Raw genomic sequence first — 26,341 nt, 5'->3', positions numbered from 1 at the left:
TCCCTAGGTAACCCATTCCAGTGCTTCACCACCCTCCTAGTGAAAAAGTTTTTCCTAATATCCAACCTAAACCTCCCCATATTTACATTTTCCACACTAAAAACATCCTTTATCAGAGTTAAGTTTGCTCAAGTGTATTTCAACAACATCCACACCAACCTCAGTTCACACCTTTTCCGACCTCACAATTATAAACTCTTTCACTAAACACAATTATAGACTCTTTCACTCTGCAGCAAATTTCCTTTCAGTTTTAAGATGTAACCACCCACAGTGCAAACATCCCCTTCTTTGTAATTATACTCACATGCAAAATCTGAACTTCGGATAGATTAAGATACAATGTTTACTGCCAAATCTACAATGTATTATTTGTACATGAACATGAAAAAGTATGCCGTCAGAGATCGGGTTATGTGTTTGAGTGTGATTATGGGGAATATGATGTGTACATTGTGGATTCTTAAATGTAAATAAAATACATGAATATTAAAATTATTTCACTGTAGAATAGAGTTAGAGGAGTAGGGGGAGGAAGGAGACCATGGAAGTAGGGAGCTGCGCATGCATTGAGAGCCATGGAACTGGTCTAGATAGAGAAGTTGGGATGAGTGTGCAGAAGAGGCTAGGGAGTGCCCAGGCCTGATCCTGAACCCCCTTGCCCCACACACCAATGTCCCTGCAATATGATAATTAAGGCTACAATTATGATAATTAAGGCTACAATTTTGGCACGGTTATTTTTAGTAAAGTCATGGACAGGTCACGGGCAATAAACAAAATAAACAAAAATTCATGGAGCCCATGATCTGTCCATGACTTTACTAAAATAACCAGGGGACAGGGCTAGGTAGAGGGGAGGAAAGGAGTCCCATGGGGTGGATGGGGGACGGACTGACAGGCCAATCCCCCTGCCATGGCAGGGGGTAGAGCCATGGGGGGCACACATCCCCCGCTCTGGAGATGACCACAGCTGCAGGACAGGGGTGTGCGGCCCCAGCAGCAGGGGGGAGGAGGGTGTACGGCCCTGGGAAGCTGCGAGGGGGGCACACAGCCTCTGCTGCAGCCCCCGGTGGAAGCTGCGGGACTCGGGCTTGAAGTGGGGGCCACAGCCATGGCTCTGGAGCTGGCCACAGCCGATGGGGGGGGGGGGGGGGGGGGGGGGGGGGGGGGGGGGGGAGAGGACTGTGCACGGCCCTGGGACGGCACAAGGGGGGTGCATGGCCCCTGTTGCAGCCCAGGCCATGAGGCAGGGCCGCAGGGCCTGGCTACAACCCCTGCCGCAGGGCAGGGGCTGCAGGGTCCTGGTTCCAGCCCCAGTTGCAGGGCAGGGGTGCACAGTGCCGCCTCCAGCCCTGGCTTCAGCCCCTGACAGCCGAAGAAGTCAGGGAGGTCCGGTAAAGTCACAGAATCCGTGACTGCTATGACCTCCGTGACTAAATTGTCATGATAATCCTTGGCTGTTGGAATATCAGTCTGATAGATTCCCCCCGGCAAACTGCAAAAGGTTTTTCAGAGAGATGAGCTGGCTCCCTAGTGGAGCTGCAGGTTCTACTTCTCAAGCAACTTTCTCGGCAGCTCTCTCCCTTTCCCTACCCCCATCATGTCCATGATGTGTAATATGGGTTAAGACATGGTGGCAGTAGACAGGGAGGATGGGAGTCATGTAGCCAATGCTGCCTCAGAAGCAGAGCTTGTAGCTCCACTACAAGGACAGATTCTCTATCTGGCCCGTATCCTGTGGATCACCAGACTGCAGACCCGGTCTAATGGATCTGGTTTGGTATGTCAGCCTGGGACTTCCAGTGTGGAATGTTTTCATGTTCAAGACAGTCTGCGGGGCAAGGACAGCACAGTGGCATCTAGGGTGAGGAGCTACCAAGGGATGAAGCCTTGGAACTGGGGGAAACATGGCAGTGAGCTGTGGAGGCAATGTGTGGGGAAATAAATCCTCCATGAAGTTGCAATGCTTCATTGGTCTTCATGGCAAAATATTAAACAGGTTTGTGATGAAGAAGCCCAATAACTGTATTTTGAGTTTTCCCAATAAATTACCCTGTGTTGGGCATTTTTTTAGGCAGAAGTCCTGTTTGAAATTTGGTATTTTTGATATTGCTACATTCTAGGGACCCCAAAAAACCGTTAAGGTCTCTGGAAAAATTTCCAACAGGAGTGATTTAATGTCTTGCAAAGTTCTACAAAGAAGGCTCTAAAGAGTGTGACAAGTACCTAGAAAAATGAAAGTGTGTTCTCCTTCTTGAAATAGACCATGTTTAAGAATGATTTCTATGAGCAGTTTAGGAATTCACAAAACAATTTAAGTGGGAAACTCAATGCAGCCTTAACTGTGGAGCTGCTAAGGCACGTCCATAATGTCTTCTCAGCATTTTGGAGCAAGTCTCCCAGCCCGGGTCAATAGACTTGGGCTGGTGGGGCTCACGCTAGTGCTCTAAAAGTGGCTGTAGAGTCGGCACTTTGAAGTTGTGCCTGGTACAGCTGTGCTGCTGTCGCACTTACTGAAGACGCTACCTATGCCAATGGGAGAGCTTCTCTCGTTGGCGTAGGTATTCCACCTCCCTGCGAGGCAGTAGCTGTGTCGAGGGGAGAAGCCCTCCTGGCAACATAGCGCTGTCTACACCACGCATCGCTCAGTATAACTAAGTCAGGGGTGTGAGCGACACAGTTATACTGCCGCAAATTTGTAGTGTAGACCGCGGCTCAGTGTAAATAGCCTAAGGCTTTATTTTTGTACCTGGAATTTTTATTTCATAAGTGGAAATGACCAGCACTGATTTGTCTGCCTTTTATATTTTTATTTCTTAGGCGCACCAGGAAACAAAAGAGTTGTTATTTTTGTGGATGATCTAAACATGCCTAAATTGGATCGGTATGGTTCTCAGCCTCCGATTGAGCTACTTCGGCAGTACCAAGATTTTGGAGGATTCTATGACAGAGAGAAACTATTTTGGAAAGAAATACAGGTCATCCCAGCTTTTAGATTATCTAACTATGCTGTGAATTTGATAAAGTTAATTGTATTCTTTGTGTACGGTTAATATGCTCTAACTCTGCCTTGCTTCTAAACATCACTTAGATTTTTTAAAGTACCTTTGTATTCAGACTCCAAAGTTTTGAGCTGTGTGTGTGTGTGTGTGTGTGTGTGTAATACTCCAGAACACTTCCATTTTCATCCCTCTGCATTGCCTACCATTTAGCCCCGTTTAGCATTAACACCACGTCTGTCCAAGGAGGACACATTTCCCTCTGAAGCCTGTTATCACTGCTCCTTGAGGCAATAACATGAGAACAGTGTGAAGTACGTGCTGCCCCTGTAGCTTTCAAGCTTCTATCAGTCCAGGGAATGAGGGTCTGAGATTTTCTTCTAACAACCCTTGAAGGTGTTTGCATAGGTGTCAGATTCTGGATTTAGCCCCTCTATCTGAATAATGACTCTGATATTAGCCAGTAAGGCCTGGGCTACACTAGCGGGGGGGAGAGGTGGGTTCGAACTAAGATACGCAACTTCAGCTATGTTATTCGCGTAGCTGAAGTCGAAGTATCTTAGTTTGACTTACCCGGCCGTCCTCACGGCGGCGAGTTGACTGGCGCAGCTCCCCCGTCGACTCCGCTTACTCCTCCTGACGAGGTGGAGTAAGAGCGTCGATTAGCGGATCGATTTATCGCGTCCAGACAAGATGCGATAAATCGATCCCCGATACATCGAACACTACCCGCAGATCCGGCGGGTAGTATAGACGTACCCTAAGTCTTTCTTCTTTCCTTCCTCGGAATATAGTGTACATTCCTCTGCCTTCAGCCACAAGCCAAGAATTTGATGAGAGAGAATTCCATTCCTCAGCAGCCAGAAGTTGATGGTTGGACCTAGGGTTGTTTTTGCAATTGTCTTTTGATATGCCTAAACTCCAAATAGACTGAAGAAGGGACTGTCAAAAAGAAGTGTTAAAACAGATGTTATTTTAACTTTTTGTGTCAAACATTGTTTTCAAAAGATGAAGAGGCAGATTGCTGAGCTGAGAAGCTACAAAGGTGTCTGCAGCGTCCTGATTCTGGGGCCTTGTCTACAATGGCCCTAGTTCCGGTGTAGAGTGGAGTAGTCTCAGGGCTGCTGTACTCTATTCTGATTGGCTTTTGCCTCAAGAGACTGTCCACCATAGAAGTGCTCTATGGCCATACCCCCCTACACCTGGCATGTCCCTACATGGTGTGGTCTAGAATTGGCTAGACTGGCTCTACACCTCCTCGGCTGTCAGGGCAGGTATTTAGCACCTTACTGAGGCTTCAGCAGTGCAAAGGGTCCATATCACAGGCTCTAGTAACATGTTATAAGTAGAGCTGTGCAAAGCGCAACTGCTTTGATTTGCACAGTGTTTGGCAAATCTTATCAGCAAATGTAGTTTGCAAGGATTTTCTTCCGATGTTGTATGCTGCCCTGTGTTAAGTTGCATGAGCGACCTTACCTATGGCTTTTCTGCCTCTTGAGTGCTTTCACTTTGCAAGTTTAATGATGTTTTATTTTTCTGTTTGGAATACAATATACTATACTCTTCTGCAGAGTATTTTATTCAAAGATGGCTCCATGTCTAGTTGGCAGCCGGTTTCAAGCAGAGTGCCCCAAGGGTTGGTCCTGGGGCTGGTTTTGTTTAATATCTTTATTAATGATCTGGAGGATGGTGTGGACTGCACTCTCAGCAAGTTTGCAGATGACACTAAACTAGGAGGCGTGGTAGATACACTAGAGGGTAGGGATCGGATACAGAGGGACCTAGACAAATTAGAGGATTGGGCCAAAAAAAACCTGATGAGGTTCAACAAGGATAAGTGCAGAGTCCTGCACTTAGGACGGAAGAATCCCATGCACTGCTACAGACTAGGGACCGAATGGCTAGGTAGCAGTTCTGCAGAAAAGGACCTAGGGGTCACAGTGGACGAGAAGCTGGATATGAGTCAACAGTGTGCTCTTGTTGCCAAGAAGGCTAACGGCATTTTGGGCTGTATAAGTAGGGGCATTGCCAGCAGATCGAGGAACGTGATCGTTCCCCTTTATTCAACATTGGTGAGGCCTCATCTGGAATAGTGTGTCCAGTTTTGGGCCCCACACTACAAGAAGGATGTGGAAAAATTGGAAAGAGTCCAGCGGAGGGCAACAAAAATGATTAGGGGTCTGGAGCACATGACTTATGAGGAGAGGCTGAGGGAACTGGGATTGTTTAGTCTCCAGAAGAGAAGAATGAGGGGGGATTTGATAGCAGCCTTCAAGTACCTGAAGGGGGGTTCCAAAGAGGATGGAGCTCGGCTGTTCTCAGTGGTGGCAGATGACAGAACAAGGAGCAATGGTCTCAAGTTGCAGTGGGGGAGGTCCAGGTTGGATATTAAGAAACACTATTTCACTAGGAGGGTGGTGAAGCACTGGAATGCGTTACCTAGGGAGGTGGTGGAGTCTCCTTCCTTGGAGGTTTTTAAGGCCCGGCTTGACAAAGCCCTGGCTGGGATGATTTAGTTGGGAATTGGTCCTGCTTTGAGCAGGGAGTTGGACTAGATGACCTCTTGAGGTCCCTTCCAACCCTGATATTCTATGATTCTATGATTCTATGATCTCGTAGCATTTTACAAGTGAAATGAATTAATTAATCCTCACAATACGTCTGTTGATAAATATTGTTATTGCCACTTTAGATAAGGGAAAACAGAGGAACTCAAAGGTTAAGTGATTTCCCTCTTGCTCCACAGTGAGTTAAGGGCAAGGCTGGAACTAGAATGTAGAAGTCCTGATTTCCAGCTTTTCCCCTTAAGCATAAATTTATGTTCCATGTCTAATGAAGGAGTGAAGTTTGAAATTCATTTTGAGATATAAAGAGAACCTTATAATTCTTCAAGTGGCTAATCAGGTATCTCTGTTGTTCTCCCCTCCCCATCTCTTGCTTTTCGTAAAATATACTATTCAGTTTGTCTCTGCCTGTGCAGCTACCCACTTCTAGAGTTCATAGAATCATAGAATATTAGGGTTGGAAGAGACCTCAGGAGATCATCTAGTCCAACCCCTGCTCAAAGCAGGACCAACACCAACTAAATCATCCCAGTCAGGGGTTTGTCAAGCCGGGCCTTAAAACCTCTAAGGAAGGAGATTCCACCACCTCCCTAGGTAACCCATTCCAGTGCTTCACCACCCTACTAGTGAAATAGTTTTTCCTAATATCCAACCTAGACCTCCCGCACTGCAACTTGAGACCATTGCTTCTTATTCTGTCATCTGCCACCACTGACAACAGCTGAGCTCCATCCTCTTTGGAACCCCCCTTCAGGTAGTTGAAGGCTGCTATCAAATCCCCCCTCACTCTTCTCTTCTGCAGACTAAATAACCCCAGTTCCCTCAGCCTCTCCTCATAAGTCATGTGCCCCAGCCCCCTAATCATTTTCCTTGCCCTCCGTTGGACTCTCTCCAATTTATCCACATCCCTTCTGTGGTGGGGGTAACAAAACTGGACGCAATACTCCAGGTGTGGCCTAATCAGTGCCGAATACAGGGGAATAATCACTTCCCTCGATCTACTGGCAATGCTCCTACTAATACAGCCCAGAATGCCATTGGCCTTCTTGGCAACAAGGGCACACTGCTAACTCATATCCAGCTTCTCATCCACTGTAACCCCCAGGTCCTTTTCTGCAGAAGTTCTACTCTTGGTTTAGTAACTGAGTCATCATTTGAAACCCAGTGTTTGTGCAGATTATCAAAGCATTTCAGAGCAGATTGGACTGTTAAGAAAAATCAGCTAAGACTTTTATGCCATTTTTGACCAGTATATAGACTGAAGTCAAGTGTACAGTTTGATGATTGACTGAATTCCTTCTGATGTCACAGTCCCACCACCCAACATATGTACTGTTCATAGGATAGCAGCAGAAGGTTAGATTGCACAAAGTGATTTTGAAACTGGGCAACCTTTTACTGTCATTCAGAAAGAAATTTCCTTTCTTCTCACAATGTATAGCTTCTGCCACAGGATTTCAAGTTTAAGCTGTAGTAATGTGGTAGACCTACATACTATATAGGGGGAAAGTATGGAATTTAGCCACGACCCCCCTCCCCATGTTGAGTAGGGTTCTTAGGTGTCCGGTTTTCAACCAGAACGCCAGGTCAAAAAGGGACCCTGGTGACTCCAGTCAGCACTGCTGACCGGGCCGTTAAAAGTCCAGTCGGTGGTGCAACAGGGCTAAGGCAGGCTCCCTGCGGCTCTTGGAAGCAGTGACATGTCCCCCCCTCCAGCTCCCAGCCATAGGGGCAGCCAGGGGTCTCCGTGTGCTACCCAAGCGCCAGCGCCGCAGCTCCCATTGGTCGGGAACCGTGGCCAATGGGAGCTGTGGGGGCGGCGCCTGCGCACGGGGCAGCGCACAGAGCCACCTGGCTGTGCCTCCACGTAGGACCCGGAGGGGGGACATGCTGCTGCTTCCGGGAGCTGCCTGAGGTAGGCACTGCCAGGAGCCTGCACCTCTGACCCCCTCCCGCGCCCCATCCACCTGCCCTAGCCCTGATACCCCCTCGGTCCCAGCCCGGAGCCCCCTCCCACATCCCAAACCCCTTATCCCCAACCCCACCCCAGAGCCCGCACCTCCAGCTGGAGCCCTCACCCCCCCCATGCCCCAACCCCTTTTCCCAGCCCTGATCCCCTTCCCGCCTTCCAAACCCCTCGGTCCCAGCCCAGAGCCCGCTCCTGCACTCCAAATCCATCATCCCCAGCCCCACACCAGAGCCTGCACCCCAGCCAGAGCCCTCAACCCCCTGCCCCAGCCCGGAGCCCCCCTCCTGCACCCTGAACCCCTCATTTCTGGCTCTACTCTGGAACCCACATCCCCAGCCCACAGCCCGTATCCCCTCCCACATCCCAACCCCCTGCCTCAGCCTGGAACCCCCTCCCAGACTCCAAACCCCTCGGCTCCAACTCCCAGCCTGGAGCCCCCTCCTGCACTGCAAACCCCTCATCCCCGCCTCAACCCAGAGCCCGCACCCCCAGCCGGAGCCCTCACCCCCTCCCGCATCTCAACCCACTGCCTCAGCCCGGAGCCCCTTCCCACACCCGTGGCCGGAGCCCTCACCCCGCCCAACTCTCTGAGCCAGCCTGGTGCAAATGAGCAAGTGAGTGAGGGTGGGAGAGCGAGCGACAGAGGGAGAGGGGGATTGAGTGAGTGTGGGGTGGGGCCTTGGGAAGGGGCAGGACCTTGGAGGAGGGACGGAACAGGGGGTGGGGCAAGGGTGTTTGGTTTTGTGCGAGTAGGAAGTTGACAACCCTAGTTGACTGAGTGTGGATCTGTGACACCCTGAGGGAGCATCAGGAAATAGCCTGCCACAGAATGCCTCCCAGAGCTCCCTGTGTATGCTGTGGGGAGCATGGTCTACTCTAGCCTTTAAGTGGCTACAGCATCCCTCACTTTGCTGCCAGCCATGGCTCTGCCTCCTCTCCAGCCTTCTCCACCCCTTTTTCGGTCCATCGCTCCCAGGAGAGAGCAACACAGTAGCAACCCCGTGCTCTCCTGAGTGCAGGAGCTGCAATTTTGCATGGGCCTCATATGGGCCATGCTATAGGAAGGGAGGTTCCTTATTTTCCCCTGCCCTGCGACTGTGTGGTCAGTTGGGGGCAATCAAAATTTAGCCCACAGTGAGACCGCTATAGGATGGGGGACTCAACTACTCTAGTTAATTTCACTCTTATGTGTGACTGTGTGAGACAAAATATGGGCACTGGGGAGAGTAGGGAAAGAGGAGTAATGAGCTGGTCAGCACTGACCATGTCTATTCTGGGACGTGCTATTGTGCTTGAAGGACTTTCATAAATGAATTATTTTGAATACCAGTTTAAAAAAAAAAAGTGGGGATGGGGGGAAAATCACATTTGCTTTGCCAGTAGCTTGCTAAAGATATGGGCACGAAATGTATAAGCAACAGTGTCTGCATGATTAAACAAATTACTGAGTATTCTGTTTGACGCAAATTGTGCCTGAATTTCTCCTCTGTAGGATGTAACGATTGCATCAGCTTGTGCACCCCCAGGCGGTGGTCGCAATCCAGTAACTCCGCGTTTCATAAGACACTTTGCCATGCTGTGCCTTCCAACACCCTCGGAGCACAGCCTTAAACAAATTTTTCAGGTCAGTAGCAACTTCTGCTTGGCCCTAAGGGATCGAAAACATATTCATCTGTGTATTCGGTCATACCGCAATGTGGTCCTATCGTTAGACAAGAATATGTGTCACGTTGGAACTTTGGCAAATTCTTAAGGTGAATTGAAATTTGTTTTTGTAGACTGAGGCCAGATGCACAAAGAGCTTGATCCAAAGCCCTTTGAAGTCAAGAGGCGTCTTTCCACTGACCTCAGTGGACTTTGGATCAAGCCCATAGAGCCAGGCAGAAGCATATATTTAAAATTGTTAGTCATTAACCTTTTAAGGTGTTTTTATTTCAGTTGTGTTCAGTGTCTTTTTCTTTATTTAAATATAACCTTAAATATTTCCTTCTTCTCTTCAGTTTCTGTAAACATATTACTTGAACTGGCTAAAAATTGTCTAACGTGTGTGCATTATTCAATAGCTGCCATGCATAATTAAACAAACATAAAGATGGATAAATATTGATATTTATTATAGTGCTCTGCTTCTAGGTTATTGGGAACACTCTCATAACTAAATATTTTTTCTAGGAGTTTTCCTTTTTATGGGTCTGATCCTGCCACCTTTCTGCCCAAGGACAGTGAGTCTCTATGTAGTCACTGGTTTCCAGTAACTCAGTCAACACCTTGTTGACAAACAAGTATCACTACTCTGTTTATTTTGATAGATCAGATGTTGTTCTTTATATGTTTTTTCATGTACTTGACGGTTTTGTGTGGTTTTTTTTTTTTTTTTTGATTCACCAAAATATTTTCTTAAAAGTCACATTTGTTTGGGGTGGTTGATTTAGTTTTTCCCCAGTGGACTTCTTTTTTATCCTCCACACTCATTTTAACCCATCACTCAATACCCTAGTTTGCATCTCTACCCTCTGGCCAAGGAGATCCTTGGGCAAGCTTCTAAGCTGTGCCTCATAAGAGGACTCTGCAAGTGCGGTAAGGGTAGCTTTCAGCTGCCCTTGCTTCTCCCTAATTCTGGCCTATTCTTGGGTTTGGCATGGACATCAGCATAAATTAGCATTGTCCCTGGGACTGCTCCAACTTACCGCACCCTTATGTGGCTCCCAGTATGCTACCCTGCAGCCCGGAAGAGCCATAGTGCAAAGCACTCTAGCTTCTCCCCTTCCCACCCCAGCTAAGCCCACAATACTTGATTGAGGGCTGCTGGGTGCTCTGCACTTTGGAAAATCCAGCCACTTATTGGGGTATCTAAACATGGATTTAGGAGTCTAACTCTAGGGTACCCATTGTTTAAAGTCTTGGTCAAATTAATATAGTATCTTTACCTCTTTTGTGTGTGCAGCTCTGGCTACATTTTTCTTTATGATAAACTTTTCAAATTAAATTCCTTGAAATTATTAGATTGGAATCACAGCTCATTTGAATAAAAACCAAACTTTTCAGCATTTTATGACTGCAAAGAAAATGAAAACGTCCCTTATGTTTTGTTCTAAAGTATCTCTTATTTTTTATGTTGTTGTTCTGGGTATAGGCAATCTTAAAGGGCTTTTTGGCTGAATTCTCTCCAGCAGTAAAGCAGACTGCAACGAGCATAGTGGATGCTGCTGTTGAAATATATCAAAGAATGAGCATTGATCTTCTCCCAACGCCTGCAAAATCCCATTATGTATTTAATTTACGTGATTTGTCAAAGTGTGTGCAAGGTAAAACGTGTTTGGTTTTGACATGGTATTTTTTCTAGTTCCTCTAGTGTATTTTCAGGTGTCTGTGGTGTTTCTGTCCAGCGAGGACTCTCTAAACAGTTCACATTCTCTATTTCAGTATTATATCATCTAAAATTTGTTATGTACTAGAGCAAAGGATATAACTTGCAATGAATAATTTCTTTGTTCAGCCATTTTTTCTGCTTGCAGTATATCTAAGAGCAGATCATGATTTCCTCCAATTTCCACATTATACAGAAAGAGGCAAACCTTGCCCTGTTCAAAAGGTAGGAGAAATTAGTCAGGAGCTGTGTAATTGCTCACAAAGCCTAATTGATTGATTCTAAGGAAGGTGGCTGAATGGGTGTATGGACATGGTTACTTTTTACAGATCCAGACTAACACGGCTACCCCTCTGATGTATGAACTGTGTAAGTTCAGAGTGCATATTTTGCATCCAATAGCCCTAAGCAAAATATGCTCATCTGCTGTTGCTGAAAGTGGGAGAAATGGTCCCTGAGTCATTGTAAGTTAGAGTAGTTCCTCCTCATGCCCTAAGATACATAACAGCCAATGGAAAGTCCAATGTATTAGATAAAAACTCCTGCTGTTGGTGCTACAATGGTATGGTGGGAAACAGAGTGGGAGGGGTGGTGCTGGATACAGGAGAGATCATCATAAGACGCCTGACTGCAGTGATGAAGGCACAGACATCCACTTTACCTTATTTTCCTTTGAGAGAGGAGACTGTTTGGGGAACTCAGTCTCGGTTCTGTCTCCCCCCAGGAAGGCTACCATAGTACAGTGATTAGTTCTATTGAGCAATGTGCCTCGGCATTGGTCAGTGCTTGTGGAAGTGGCTGGCTGACTGAGGACGACCTCTGTATAACTCAAAGGCGTGTCTCTTTCACCAACGGAAGTTGGTCCAATGAAATATGTTACCTCATCTACCTTGTCTGTCTGAAACCCCTAGTGTCTTTGATGGTCTTCTGAAATTTCCTTGTGGCTGGGTATTCCAGAGCCAGGTTGACTTTGATTACTACGAACAGGACATAGCACCACCGGATCTGGCTCTTCTCCCCTCTTCAGTCTTCTTACAGAGATGGTGGAGCATGTGTGTATTCATTCTGTTCCTCTGGATCACCTGGTTCTCTGCCATGTAGTCTGCAGACCTTGTTCTTAGGGTATGAGCATCTCTCTCTCTCTCTCTCTCTCTTTCATTGGCTTCCTCTGGCTTAGTGCAGACAGGTGCAGTAGTTTTGCTAGTATCTCTGCCTGCTATCTTTCTTCTCCTCTTCTGCCTTCCAAACTACGTTTCTCTCTCTCTCTCAAACACAAATGCTGTGCATGTGATTCCTAACTCACCTGCTACCTCTTTTGCATGGCAGTGTTTTAACCAGACAGTCTACACGGAAATGACAATAAGCCTCATGATACCTCTTGCTATCAGGCTTAAGCTGCATATGCCTAATGACATCTGCACAACTTTAAAATTAAATGACGCGTGCTTGTCTTCTGAGCCATGCCCCCAACCTGCCTCAGTTGAGCATGCTCCGTCCGGCTTTAGGCATGCACATGCTTTGTTTGTCCCTAAACACGTTTCTCACGTTATGTGCACCACCGCATCCTGTTTGTTCACCTTCTTGTTTACATGCCCATCTCTACTTGCACTTCTCAAGTCTTCAAACATTTACCCCTTCATGTGCAGACTTTGGATGATGGTGTGTGCCTCTGGTAGCTGCTTAGAGAGGATAAATGGTGTTCTAGTTTCCCTATTTGTTTCTGCCCTCCCTTTGCTTTTTCATGTAGTTGTGTTTCTGTGTTTTGTTTCCCCCATAATTGATTGTGCTGTTTCTAAAGATAAACAGAAGAAAGCGAAACAGCTCAGAGAAAGGCACCAACGACTGTAAGAAGTATGATTGGATTTACGCACTGCACAAGAGATTGTGAGGACTAGGGTTATTCAGATTCTAAATGAGAAAAGTTAGAGGAAGTTTAATAGACTGTTCACAATTATGAAAGACATAATAAAAGAGGAGTTGTTCTTCCTTTATTACCTGCCCCATAATAAAAGAATGAGTGACATCTAAAGTCCCTAAGGAAATTGAAGGATAATAAAACTAGTAATACTTAATTCAGCATATGGACAACCTATGGAGTTCATAGTTGTAGGAATTCTTCACTTAAGGTAGACTGCTATGGCAGGACAGTTTTATTGTTTATTAGGTTATCTAAGGTAACCTAATATGATAATCAAATCTTATGCTTCAGGGCATAAAATGATTGATTGCTGGAGTCAAGAAGGAATTTTTTCCTTCAACGTATGATACTACGCAATGGGCTTGGTGTATTTTTTTGGAGGGGAAGTCTTAGTCTTCCTCTGAAGCATCTGACACTTGTCAATATTGGAGGCAAAATACTCGATTACATGTCTGATCCATAAAACCAATTTTATGTTCCTAGTATTTTAATCTCTGCTTCTGTTTCACCTCAGTGCTTGTGTGCAGTATATATTTTTATAAATATGATAAGAACATTATAAATAGTTGTATGGTGTTTTGTGTGAGATAGATGATGTTGATGGATGGTGTATACATACAATAATGTTAGAATTAATGACAATAATAATAAATTCAATATTCCCTCCACTTTTACTCTGCTGATCTCTCCTATATAGGCCATATCCTTTATTAACATCCCAGTGGTGATTTTTTTGGCCACCATCTCTGTAAAGCTAGTCAGCTCTTAGCTCTGTTTCTGTATACATAATAATAGGAGCTTGATTGCTTCATTCCTGTTCTTGTACTTTTGCTGTATTTACATAGAGACGTCTTGCAATTTCATTACCTCCTTCTACAACCACCTCATCTTGTGTAAACATTCTCTCCAGCTGTTCATGTGTACTTCAATTTTCAGTGTAATACGCCCCTTTTCTTCAATATGTTTCTTTCTAATTAGCATCTCATCCTGTTGAGGCACTCAGAACCTTCAGCTGCCGCTAAGGCCTTTGCAACTGATCCAGGAAATTCTCTTCACAATCGTAAATTATCTTTCCAGTGTTTTTAAAATGTTTATTTCAACATTGTTTAGAAAGTGATGGTCAGAATTTGTTATGTTAGTGAAAGTGTTATTTGTGTACTGTACACACAGGCATTCTCCAATGTGATCCTGGAGCAGTCAGAGACCAAACGCAGATCTTCAGACTCTTTTGCCATGAGTGTCAGAGAGTCTTCCATGACCGCCTCATCAACAGTGAAGATAAACAGTATTTTCATTCTATGTTATCTGAAATGGCCAGTAAGAAAATCAACTTACTCCATTTATATTACATTAGACATGTAAATATATGTCACACAAACCTATCTAATCTAGAATTTTAATTTGTAGGCAAACATTTTGCAGTCCCAGTTGACCCAGATTACTTTGTAAGAAAACCAATCATCTTTGGAGACTTCCTTAAAGTGAGTCTATCATAAGCCTAAGTTTTCATAGAATACTGTTTACTTTCCGTTTGCTTAGTTTGTTTAATGGAACTTCAGGGTTTGTAAAGTGTAGAGGCAAAATATAAACACTATAATTTCAGCATAAACGAATCCTAAATTCAATGGGCTTGATTCACTGACGCAATAAGCAGGAACATCTCCAGGGAAGTGAATAGCGTTGTGCCTGTTATACCAAAAGTGACTGTGGCCCTTTAGGTTATATTTAGAAGAGAAGTAGTCCTTCTGCATCTTGATAAAATGTCTGCATTAGCAAAAATGGGATTTCAACCACCTTTCAGGGAACTAGCGTACTATTGTGAAAAGACTAAGCTGCATACAGATAGTCCTAGAACTGGTCCCCCTATATTAGGAAGAAGTGAATAGCCTTCTGCCTAAAAGTCAGATATTGTAGCTAATGTACTTTCACTGGAGGAAGTTGTTAATGTTTTCACAGTCTCTGTTGCTAGTGACCAAAGAGAATCATTCAGACTGAGGAATGGCAAAATTTAAGTGATCCTAATTATAAAATAGTTGGCTGAAATAAGTCTGGTTCTCCTTCATAAAGTTGCTTCCCCCAAGATACCTGGGGACAAGAGGAAGTGATTTCACCAGGTGCTTTCCATTACAGAATGCACTAAGAAATGGCGATAAGGGATAGCAAATATTATTTTGAAGCAATATGGTATTCGAGGGGCAGAAGTAGATTCCAGGTAGATATTTGATCTTTGGATCCTGATGGGAATGGATAGGAAAGGAAGCCATCAGTGGTACAATTTATGACTCATGCCAAGGGCAAGCTAAATCTTTAAAGGATATTTTTAAAAAACTAGTGGCATTTAACAAAGATTATACTAGGAAAGGATTTAAGTTGCACCATAAGCACTCAACTAGATAGATCAGATAGCAAATTGGGGGCAGTTTAAGGGACAAGTGTGCATATTGGCAAACATATCCAGGATAGAGGTTTCAGGAACCTGTGGAGAGAAATTATTTCTCTCACAGAGTTTACATGTTCAATTTTCATTCTTTTTCTCTGTACACAAAGATAGCTTTTACATTACTTTGACTCACTTCTGCAAGCAGTAACTGCTGCCTTGTGAGGAAATCTTTTGCAATTAGCCCCAGCTGAGATCTCATGATGACGTTTACTGGGTAGGGAAGGATTCATATGGAATGCAGGTTACAACCGAGTAAAAGAGGCTAGTAAGTGAGAGAAAAACACAACAGCTGAATTCTTGGAACTAAATGCTAGGGGTGGTTTGGGAAAAAATGAGGTCTGGAATACAGCTAAAAGTGTGGTTAGAGGTCAGTTGCAAACTTTAGCCACAGGCATGAAAGAAGTGGAGAAGTGAGACTGCTCTTAACAGAGTGCAAAACTAAAATGAAAATGGATTTAATCCCGGAATTTTTTTTTTTTAATTTCCCCAATGAACACGTTGAAGTCAATGGGAACTGCTGGGCATTCAGCACTTAGGGTGCCATTCAAATGCCTAACTATGAATTTAGGAACCTACCTCTAGGACCCAAGTATTGAAAATCTTGACTAATAATTTGTGGAGATTTTAAGCACTATAATTTCTGTCCATTCATTTTGATCTCATTTCTCTTATTTTCCACAAATAATTTACTTTCAGATGGGCGCAGATAAAGCTGATCGAATATATGAGGATCTGACTGATACAGAGAAGATTATATCAGTTTTACAAGACTACCTGGATGACTACAATATAACAAACTCTAAGGAGACAAAGCTGGTGTTCTTCCAGGATGCCATCGAGCATGTTTCAAGGTACAGGACTGTTTAGTTAATACCTTGGCGGTATCATTGTTTTAAGGATCAGACCAGTGTAAACAAGTGAATTTAAGTCATTTTGAGAAGCATTTAAATTGTGTGACTAATCACAGGTTTATACACTGAAAGGATGCATTAAAATACATACAGAATTAACCATGGAGTCCCTAATAAGCAAACATATTAAATTCATCCCGCCCTCAAATATAAACTGGTGGTCAAGCTGAGATGGAAGGAGGAAATTGTCAATCCATGAAAATGGTATAATCCCATGCTGAACCCTGAATCAAGAGTGTGCCCAGCTGCATAAGTGGAGTGAACAACCATCTGCCATAGCCCTCTGATCATCATGATACCCAGGAAATCCTATGCCACGGGGTGGCCGACCTGTGGCTCTGGAGCCACATACGGCTCTTCAGAAGTTAATATGCGGCTCCTTGTACAGGCACCAACTCCGGGGCTGGAGCTACAGGTGCCAAATTTCCAATGTGCCGGGGGGGTGCTCACTGCTCAACCCCTGGCTCTGCTCCAGGCCCTGCCCCCACTCCACCCCTTCCCACCCCCTCCCCGAGCCTGCCATGCCCTCGCTCTGCCCTCTCCCCCCCCCCATCCTCCTGCACGCCACGAAACAGCTGATCGGGAGGTGCAGGGAGGGAGGGGGAGGTGCTGATCAGCGGGGCTGCCGGTGAGCGGGAGGCGCTGGGAGCGGAAGGAGCTGATGGGGGGCTGCTGACGTATTACTGTGGTTCTTTGGCAATGTACATTGGTAAATTCTGGCTCCTTCTCAGGCTCAGGTTGGCCACCCCTGCTATGCTGCTTCAGAAGACTTGTCATCAACATGGACATTGAAGTCACTAGGCACTGTCAGCCTCTGCAACTCCGTTGGCACCTAGATTTTTACATACCGATTTAGGAGTCTAATTTAAGGCACCCAGACACAGAAGTTTTGATCAAAACATGGTCTCCATTTGTGTGCATGAACTTGGCAGATGCAATCCGCGGCTAGACAGATACTACAATGATATGTGTTTCTGGAACAAATCTGTATACTTGTCACTTGTGCACACAAAATATAGAATTTACAGAAACCACTTATGCACTCAAACCAAACCAAATTAAGTACATCTTTTGGCATGTATAAATTCTGTCATTTTAAAAGTACACAAAAATTGTGTGTGCTCATAGTGTGAACATGCACAAATAGAGGCCAGATTGAAGAGGCTTCTTTGAAAATTTGGCCAACAATTAATTTGTAATGATGTGGCACAATTGGTAAAGGATTCAATCTGAAAGGGAGGTTTGATGTTCATGAGATAAAGCTTCTAGAAAGCTGAAGTCCTTCCAAAATCAGTCGAAAATGGAAATCAACAGTGGGGTCCATCAGTATTACACTTGGTTAAGTGGCATGTTCTTAAAGACAATGGAACGTACCTTGAAGTCCCTGTTCAGTCCAAACTCGACCTGTGCTGTTTATTTTCTCTACCCAAGTACACAATTATATATCTATGTATTAATATAATTTATAAATATTTAATAGATATATGGCACATATTTACAGTGATTCACTTGCACCCCTCTACAGTGTAGAGCAACTTGAAGTGAGAGTAAATATAATTTATGCCCATTTTCTGTCCCTTTTATGCTTCCAGAGCAGTTTAAAAAAGAGTATTTTCCCAGCTGCCTGCCCTGTAAGATCCTCCTGCAAAAAGCCAAATAGGATTCTCCACTAGTGTTTTCTTGGAAATTATCCATAATAACCAACTTGTTGAAATCAGAGTATGTCAAAAGCGATTTTGAGTTAAAGATTCCCTCTAGTCAATAGCCCGGCTGGGATGGGAGATCCAGGGTACACTGGGTGGGTTTTGACAGCAGTGTGGGGATCCCAAAAGGAGATTGAGTTTTGGTTGGGGTGAACTTATCCTAAATTAATGCAGCTAGGTCAGTGTCTGAAATGTCCCTCTGAGCTTGGCTTGTGTGCGTCTGCATGTGTTCCCTGCCTAAGCCACTGGGGCAGAGCAGGGAATGTTGTTTTCCATTGGGCCCCTGGCATTGTGCAAGAGAGGCTTCCATTGTTTGGATTGCAGAATTATAGGACTTTCACTATGGTATCACGCCTGTGTGATGCTCCTGTGATGCCATAATGAGACTCCAAGAAATAGTTGGAAAATTCTGTCATTTTTACTACCTTACATTCTATGCTTGATTTTCCAATAGAATTGCTCGGATGATCCGTCAGGAAAGAGGAAATGCCCTGCTTGTTGGAGTAGGAGGTACTGGCAAACAGTCTCTCACTCGACTTGCCTCTCATATATGTGGGTACAAATGCTTTCAGATAGAACTTAGCCGTGGTTATAATTACGACAGTTTTCATGACGATCTGAGGAAGCTGTATAAGATGGCAGGAGTAGAAGACAAAGATATGGTTTTCCTCTTCACAGACACACAGGTATGTTTAAATGGGTCGACCAGAAATGCAGTTGGCTTTATCATTAAAATGTTGTGGCTTACACAATAACAAGCTATTTATTTTTATATGGTGGTGTTTATATGAAGTAAGAAAATGCTTTAGAGTGAGGATCATAAGCTTAAATCAATCAATACAATCTTATAGTAATATATAAAAGGAGGAAGTGACTCAGAGGAAGGAAGAGGAGAGGTCTTGGTAACTGAGGTAGCATAAATGAAAGAGCTACCTCCAGCTTTGGAGAATTATGGGAAAGGGGCACAGGAAGAAGGAAGAACAGACTTGAGACTGCAGGTGAATATGGCGTCTGATAGGAAGAGTGGGCCAAGATCATGACAGGACCAAGGACAGAGTTTCAATCTTGTGCAGTGGAAAGGATGAACGGAAGGTATAAATCTTCCCCCAGAAGTGAAAAATGAGGTCAGTGGAACTGTTCTGATTTACACCAGTTGAGGATCTGCCCCATTGACTTCTTGTTCAAGGCTCTCAAGAAGTATAAAGTGATTGATATTAGTGAAAACCAACGATGTGATCAAGTAGGATGAAAAAAGGACAGGTCATGATCAGAAGCCAGAAGTAAATAATTAACTATGCAAAGGAAGGTATTCTCAGTACTGAAAAAAGATACAACATTAATAATGTACGTAGGTTGTTGTATCTGTTTACTTATCATAGAAAAGTGTTAGATTTTTCCTACTGGAAATAGATCAGGGCATCTAAAACATACATCTGAATCTTATGATTTATTCTCTGAGCTCAGACAATATCATTTCTATGAACAAGCTGTGATCTGGAAGAGCGGGCTAGGTAGTGACTCACAAAATAAGCATGGCAAATATCCCTACCTTCACAGTGTCTGTATCCTAGAATGTATCTGAATCCAGGTATCCCGGCTGTGTGTTCGTTAACTTCTGAGAATTGAATATGCTTTCCCAGATCACGGCTAATTTACAGGCATGCTTTTGTGGGAGCTCTGCTATGAAACAAGCAAAATGGCTCTCGTTCTTTTGGATATGCTAAGTTCTTCTGTGTATACTTTCAAAGCCATAAGTGCAAAAGGAGTTTCTCACCGTTTGCCTTCAGAAGATTATTTTGCTTGGCTCATATTTGTTAATAGGAATTGCTTCAACTTTGTGCTATAAAGCTTAGAAGTAGCATCCTCTGAAGTTGTGACGAGTTCAGCTATTGTACAGTAAACCGCTTTTGATCTTTCTTCGGGAGCTGACGGCCAGATTGTGAACCTTTCACTTCCAATGAGAAGCCAGTAATGATAAGTATTCCCAGTAATGGTAGTGGGACGCCGGGAGTGAGTAACTGCTCACCAATGAGAGCAAGGGGTTCTGGCCCTGAGAAACTGTTCTTTGATTAGTGCTGTAACAACCACAAATCAATGACTTAGGGCCAGGTTGGGGCTAGTCTCTGCACAAAGGAGAGGGAAGAGTTCAATCTACTGTTGTGCTCCCATTCAGTACCCACAAGGTGGGCTGAGCAGCACCGGCCCTGTTCCTAGCTAGCGTCTCCACAAGCTGTTGGAATGGGGTTGGGGAGAGGGCAGGGTTGTACCCAACTCGCACCTGCGACCAATGTTGGCTATGCGTAGCGTGGTACATATATTGTACCCTCTCCAACGGTGGCAGAGCCTACTGCTTTGGTGTGTGATTCCCAGGAACCCCCTGGAGGAGTTCTGCCTAACAGGGACACCAGCTGCAGCAGAGCTCGCTGAACATGCTCCGGGGTGCTTCTGCCTGCTGAAGGCAGAGCCTAGCCCTTATCTGAATGAACAATTCCCTGAACTACATCCGGCAGCTTATTTCTGGCTTGAAACTTTTCATTTCCTGTCTATTAAACCTTGCATTCAGAAGCTGCATAGAATTTATTTGACTGTATGATTTTCTTGAGTCTTAAGATGAATAATAGAAAGTAATTTTAATATATTCATTTACTTTTAAGGCTCACAGTTTTCACAAGTATATTAATATTAACATGTACGCTGCACGAAAGCTTGTTATATTTGTGTGAATGAAGTCTCTCACAAGTCCTTAGCATAATCAATAGCTCTGTTTGACAAGGGGAGAAAATAGGTTGCACATAAAGAAACGCAAAAGAAACTACCACAAAGTCAGACAGCATTTGAAGAAGTGGGTGGCGTACGATGAAATGAACTGCACAGGATTACTACTAGTGTAGGGAAAGCCAAACTAAATGAAGAACCAAGATTCTGTATTATTCTCAAAATGCAATAGAATTCAGTGAAAATGAAGGAATACAATGTGAAAACCTTGAATCTACTGCAAAGAGAGATTTTGTTTATGTGAAAAAAGACTTTGCAACCTCTGTTGCTCTTTACACATTTCACAGGAGTTTAGCTTCTGAACAGAGATTCTACTGGCATTATAACCTGTTGGCATTATTGATAGTTTATTGCTAAGTAATAGCAATAAAGTCTCAATGGCTGGATGAAAATTAGAAAAATAACAGAAAATTTTAGGGATATGTTGCAAACTGACTCATTCCACACTCTAGAGATATGAAATTTCATCTACCTGCTATTATGCAGTCTGCATGAGAGGTCAGAGTATACACAAAACCAGCTATCGTAGCAATCAGAGAGACCTGAACCTGTTAGGTTCCTGATATGTGCATCATATAAAAACTAGAAACCTGATTAAGAGGTAGAGTTTGCACAGGGTTGCTGGGTTTCTGGTAATTACCTGAACATTTTGCAATAATTATTAAAAATCTCTTTTGGTTAATCTGAAAAGTGGCAGTTTAACAACATCCCATTGCCATAACATGATACACTGACACAGCAATATTCAGCCTTTGTGCTGGTTACTCCAGTGTTTAATCACGCTCAGTGTTAAAAAATTGTACCTTATTTCCAATTTGAACTTTGTTAGCTTCTTCTTCTTCTAGACATTTAAAGTTATGATGTCATTGTCTGCTAGATTATAGAGCCCTGAACCATCAACTGTTTTCTTCCTGTGTCAGCACTCCTAGCCCATGATCAAGTTACCATTTAACCTTCTCTTCTCTAAGCTAAATAGACTGAGGTCCTTATGGGTACGTCAAGCACGGGCTTGAGACCAGGCTCAAGCCTAACGCACCTTGTGTCAATACACCAATTGTGCTAACCTAGGGCTTGGACCTAGGGTCCCAGGACCCTGCAGGCTGGAGGTTCTGAGCCCATGTTAAGCTGGGACCTAGGGTCCGAGCTCTATTGCTTTCCTGTGTGTATGTGGCCCCAGCTTGATTTGGTTCACAGAAGTCCTCTGGATGTATCCCAGAGTTCTTGCTCCCAGACAAGCAGCACTGCAGGCAACCAGCACAGCAGCCGGAAGCACCATTAATGCCTGGCCGAGCATGTTCCCCCTTCCTGGTCGTCCCACAGCTACTCCAGCTCCTCCTCCTCAGGGCTGTGTGGAGCTTGCCCAGAGCAGGGAGTAAATTTGCCAGATGGGAGGTGGCTGTTGGCCACCGGGATGCCAGGGGTCATTCCTCCCCCAGCTGCGCTGAGCCGGGAGCCCTGCCATTACTCCTCTCTGCAGGGCAGCTGCTTGTCCCCCACTCTGATCTCCGGCTCTTGCTCCCAGGCCCTACCCCCACCCTCCCTGGGGCTGCGAGTGCAGAAACACCCAGTCTGCATGCTGTTACTTCAGTTAATTCCTCCTGCGGCAGTGGCTCTGGCTCCGGCTGCTTCTCATTGCAGAGAAGTTTGGGGGCTGACTCCCACTCGCTGGCCTCACAGTGCACGGAGCCCGGATGCCCCTGCACATGCAGCCTGAGGGCAGGCAAGGGGGTCCTGGGAACGAGGGACAGAGAACGGAGTGGGGACCAAGCAGCTTCCACCTGTGTGTGGGCTGTCCCTTAGGAGGTGGGCCACGTCAGGAGAGCAGGTTGCGGGTGAGAAGAAAGATCATAGAAGTGGGAGCACTGATTATCTGCAAAACAGGAAGGGCCGTGTTGTGAGGTACAGAGGGAAAAAAAGGCTGTTCACCTGTTCAGAAGCAGCTTCTTCTGATGGTTGGTTGGCGGATAAAAGTATTGGCCCTCAGTTTGAAGAGTTAATGCAAAACTGACTAATATCAAAGTAGTAAAGTGACCATGAGCACAATAAACTTGAGCAAATGACAAGATCCTACAGATAATATCAGTAACTTTGAAAGACTGCAATCAGTGATCACACTGAACAGCGTGTGTGAATCAGATCAGAGGCCACACATTTGTTAAAACTTCTGGATATAGGGGAGAAAACGAATGGGGAAGACCTGTTTTGTTTTCGTAGGTAATATTTTGATGGTATCTGTTTCAAATATTTAACAGATAAGGATTTTCAAATACATTTTTCAGTTAAAAACAAAGATTTTTCTTACAATTTTTATAGCTTATGAATTCAGCACTGTTATTTTTATTTTCCTGATTGTTTTCTCCATATTTACACTTACAGAGGACACACACATTAATTCATTTGACATCTAATATTTATAAAATCTTATCTATAGATTGTTGTAGAGGAGTTCTTGGAAGACATAAACAATATTCTCAATTCTGGGGAAGTACCTAATTTATTTGAAAAAGATGAATTGGAACAGGTTCTGGCACCTACGAGACCCAAAGCTAAAGAGGCAGGAATACCAGAGGGGAGCAGAGATGAGGTAGGAGAAGTATTGCAAATATTAGTTTATTGTATCCAATAACATTGTAAATAGATGTTACTAAAATTCTTATTTTCAAAGAATTAAGTATAGACATTCTATCACATGCCTTTTATCTGTCTCTTATTTATCTAATGTATCTAATGTGAAAAGAGGAGAACATTACATTTTGTTTACACTCAGGAAGATCAACTTCCAGGACTTTTAATAAGTACTTCTGTTCTGTCATGTGTGGACAAAATATTCATATTCCACCCTTGGAGAGAAGAGTTCAGTTGTTCATAGACAATTTCTGAGACTAGCTATAGAGGTTAGAGATGGAAATGGCCTGTTAGATCATTCAGCCAAAGCAGGGTTGTTCCCTGCAGTACGTGACTGTACTAGATTTCCTTTGAGCAAACAACCTCATTGTCATCTCCTTTATTTTTCCTGCATGCTGTGTTCTTTTAAAACAGGTATTTCAATACTTCATTAACCGAGTTCGTCAGAAGCTGCATATCGTTCTCTGTATGAGTCCTGTAGGTGAAGCTTTCCGATCGCGATGTCGGATGTTTCCATCCCTTGTGAATTGCTGTACTATTGATTGGTTTGTGCAGGTTCGTACTAACTAAGATCCACAGAGTAATAACTTTGAGATGGCTCAGTAATAAACATTGCTATTATATATGCTATCTTATAAAAAATCAAGTAAAAATCTAGCCTCCTGAATGTCATCTGGGATTATGTGGCCTATGTGTTAATTTTCAATGACAGTTAACTCCAAGATTCTCATTAACTAGAATATCTCGAAAAACTGATTGTGGTTTCTACTCAGCTGATAACATATTGGATCCTGGCCTCTCCTTCAGTCTGAGACATTTGACAAAACCACAGGCAGCTCAGACTTGTCCACGGGGCTCCAAGGATTGACATCCTTTCATTCGTTGACCAGATTCTCTGCCTCCAGTGATGCAGACAAAGCAGTTCAGCAATCCTGCTTTATCCATTGCAGTCCTCGCTTTAAAAGCTGATATGGGAGCAGAAGCCAACAATCTCCCCCCCCCAACACACACACACACACACACACACACACACACACACACTTTACTGTTCTGTAGGGGACTCACATTTCCAGGGCTTTGCTCTCTAAACGAGACAAGATGCTGATCTTGGTTTAGTCCCCTGTCCTCAGTCCTGGTGAAGCAGGACAAACAGAGCAAGCTGAAGGTCTAGATGACCTTCTGAGGAGACACACAAGAAGATCACTGCCATGATTTCTGTCAGCTTGCAGACCTTTGCTTTGTCATGGGATGGGGTTCAACGTCTACATGGCTTGTAGGAACCACTAAATCCACCCCCAGCCGACCAAGTCTTATCCAGAAACATCTCATCAAAGGCTGGCCAGTTTCAATATCAGTGGGCTTGTGGAATTCATAGGGCCATTTGATAAAGTTTTTTTAATATAATGTTCTCTTTCTGCAATGGTCCAGAGAAAACATCTAGTTTGTATTGAGAATTTACCATATTTCACCACAAATGTTGACTTTGACCGTGATGAAGTGAATGACTGTTATTCAGATAATCTTTTCCTTTTTGCAGTGGCCCAGAGAAGCACTTCTTTCTGTATCAAGGACATTTTTCCTGAATGTTGATCTTGGAAGTGACGAGTTGAAAGAGAAAGTTTCAGTCATGTGTGTAGATATTCATATGAGTGTCACTGAAATGGCAGATCGATATTATGCTGAGCTGCGGCGACGATATTACACAACACCCACTTCGTATTTAGAATTAATCAATCTCTACTTGACCATGCTGGGGGAAAAAAGGAAGCAGTTGGTTTCAGTAGGTTTAATTTTATTAAGCAAAAATCTCTGCTTATTGCGTCTGAGAAATGTGTCTTACTTCCCCTCAGATTTTTGTATTACTTTTCCTTCATAGTGCAGCAGCTTCAGGGTTTACCATAAGTAAAATGGCTTGTAATTCTTTTGTGGTAAACCAGCCCAATTTTCCTTTTCCAAGTACTGAGTATTAAAGCAAGGAATTTTTAGTCTAATTTACTTTCTACTATTGGTGATTTTTGTTACCGTTTTGCACTTCATTCACATGGAAAATGAAAAAATATGAGTCATTTCACTTCCCCCATCTCTTGTCCTAGGACAAGACACTTGGGATACAAACGTTGCAGCACAATGATTAAATCAAAACCAAAGAAAAACAAACAAACATTTTTATTGATTTTTAAACATTGCATCAACAGATTGCAATAATATTCATGTTTTTAAAATGTTTTATTTAACAAAAATCAATGTTGAGCCTAAACGTCTAGCAGCTTTTGTTTGATAAGCATGATCATGTTTGCCAATTTAGATGGTTTTTCTTTTATATCTGTATAAATATTGTTACAGCCATACTAACATAACATTTTTATTACAGCCACCCTTAAAATAAATTTATTATACAAATTATTTATAACATAATTTACAACTGATATAAAACTTACATTACATGGTGTTAAAATATATTTGCGCATAAGTTTATATTTTTATCATGTTAGAACTTTTTGGAAGTACAGTGTTTGGGAAAAGTATTTAGATATATGAAATGTTTTTATTGGGCTGCAGGCTCGGGATCGAGTGAAGAATGGCTTATCCAAACTATTAGAGACGAACGTGCTTGTAGATAAAATGAAATTAGATCTCTCAGCTTTGGAGCCAGTCCTTGTAGAGAAATCAGTGGATGTTGAGGCTTTGATGGAAAAATTAGCAGTGGATCAAGAAAATGCTGATCAGGTACAAAGAATGATCTTGTAATATTTCTGAGATAGCACGTGTTACTGCTCAATAATTCATAGATACAGTAATGGGTTTAAAGATTAATAATTATGGGCTCTATGCTATCCTCTTTTATGTGACATACTGGCAGGGCCGGCTCTAGGTTTTTTGTCGCCCGAAGCAAAAAAAATTTTGGCTGCCACCCGTCACAGCCCAGGGCTCCTCTCCACACCCCCCTGCCGCCCCAGCCCTGGGCTTTCCCCCACTACCCTGCTGCCTCAGCCCTGGGGTCTCCCCCCCACACACACACACCCCCTGCCGCCCCAGCCCTGGGCTCTCCCCCCACACACACACCCCC

General features: G+C 43.8%; 1 protein-coding gene across 1 annotated transcript in view; it reads left to right on the top strand.

Moving 5' to 3' along the window:
• The window catches only part of LOC112110888 (dynein heavy chain 6, axonemal), a 181,768-nt gene that overhangs the window by 71,562 nt on the left and 83,865 nt on the right, over positions 1 to 26,341 (top strand). Inside the window, exons 38-48 of the mRNA XM_026663340.1 lie at positions 2,824 to 2,981; positions 9,028 to 9,159; positions 10,669 to 10,840; positions 13,991 to 14,137; positions 14,228 to 14,301; positions 15,957 to 16,111; positions 18,329 to 18,560; positions 23,081 to 23,233; positions 23,689 to 23,829; positions 24,812 to 25,054; positions 25,834 to 26,001. Coding sequence (XP_026519125.1) covers positions 2,824 to 2,981; positions 9,028 to 9,159; positions 10,669 to 10,840; positions 13,991 to 14,137; positions 14,228 to 14,301; positions 15,957 to 16,111; positions 18,329 to 18,560; positions 23,081 to 23,233; positions 23,689 to 23,829; positions 24,812 to 25,054; positions 25,834 to 26,001 — 1,775 coding nt within the window. The remainder of the gene's footprint in view (positions 1 to 2,823; positions 2,982 to 9,027; positions 9,160 to 10,668; positions 10,841 to 13,990; positions 14,138 to 14,227; positions 14,302 to 15,956; positions 16,112 to 18,328; positions 18,561 to 23,080; positions 23,234 to 23,688; positions 23,830 to 24,811; positions 25,055 to 25,833; positions 26,002 to 26,341) is intronic.

Source organism: Terrapene carolina, unplaced genomic scaffold (genome assembly GCF_002925995.2).
Source record: "Terrapene carolina triunguis isolate 2854851 unplaced genomic scaffold, T_m_triunguis-2.0 Scaffold33356, whole genome shotgun sequence".
NCBI classification, from domain to species: domain Eukaryota; kingdom Metazoa; phylum Chordata; order Testudines; family Emydidae; genus Terrapene; species Terrapene triunguis.
Note: the sequence above shows the minus strand (reverse complement) of the source record. Positions and strands in the feature narration are given on the sequence as shown.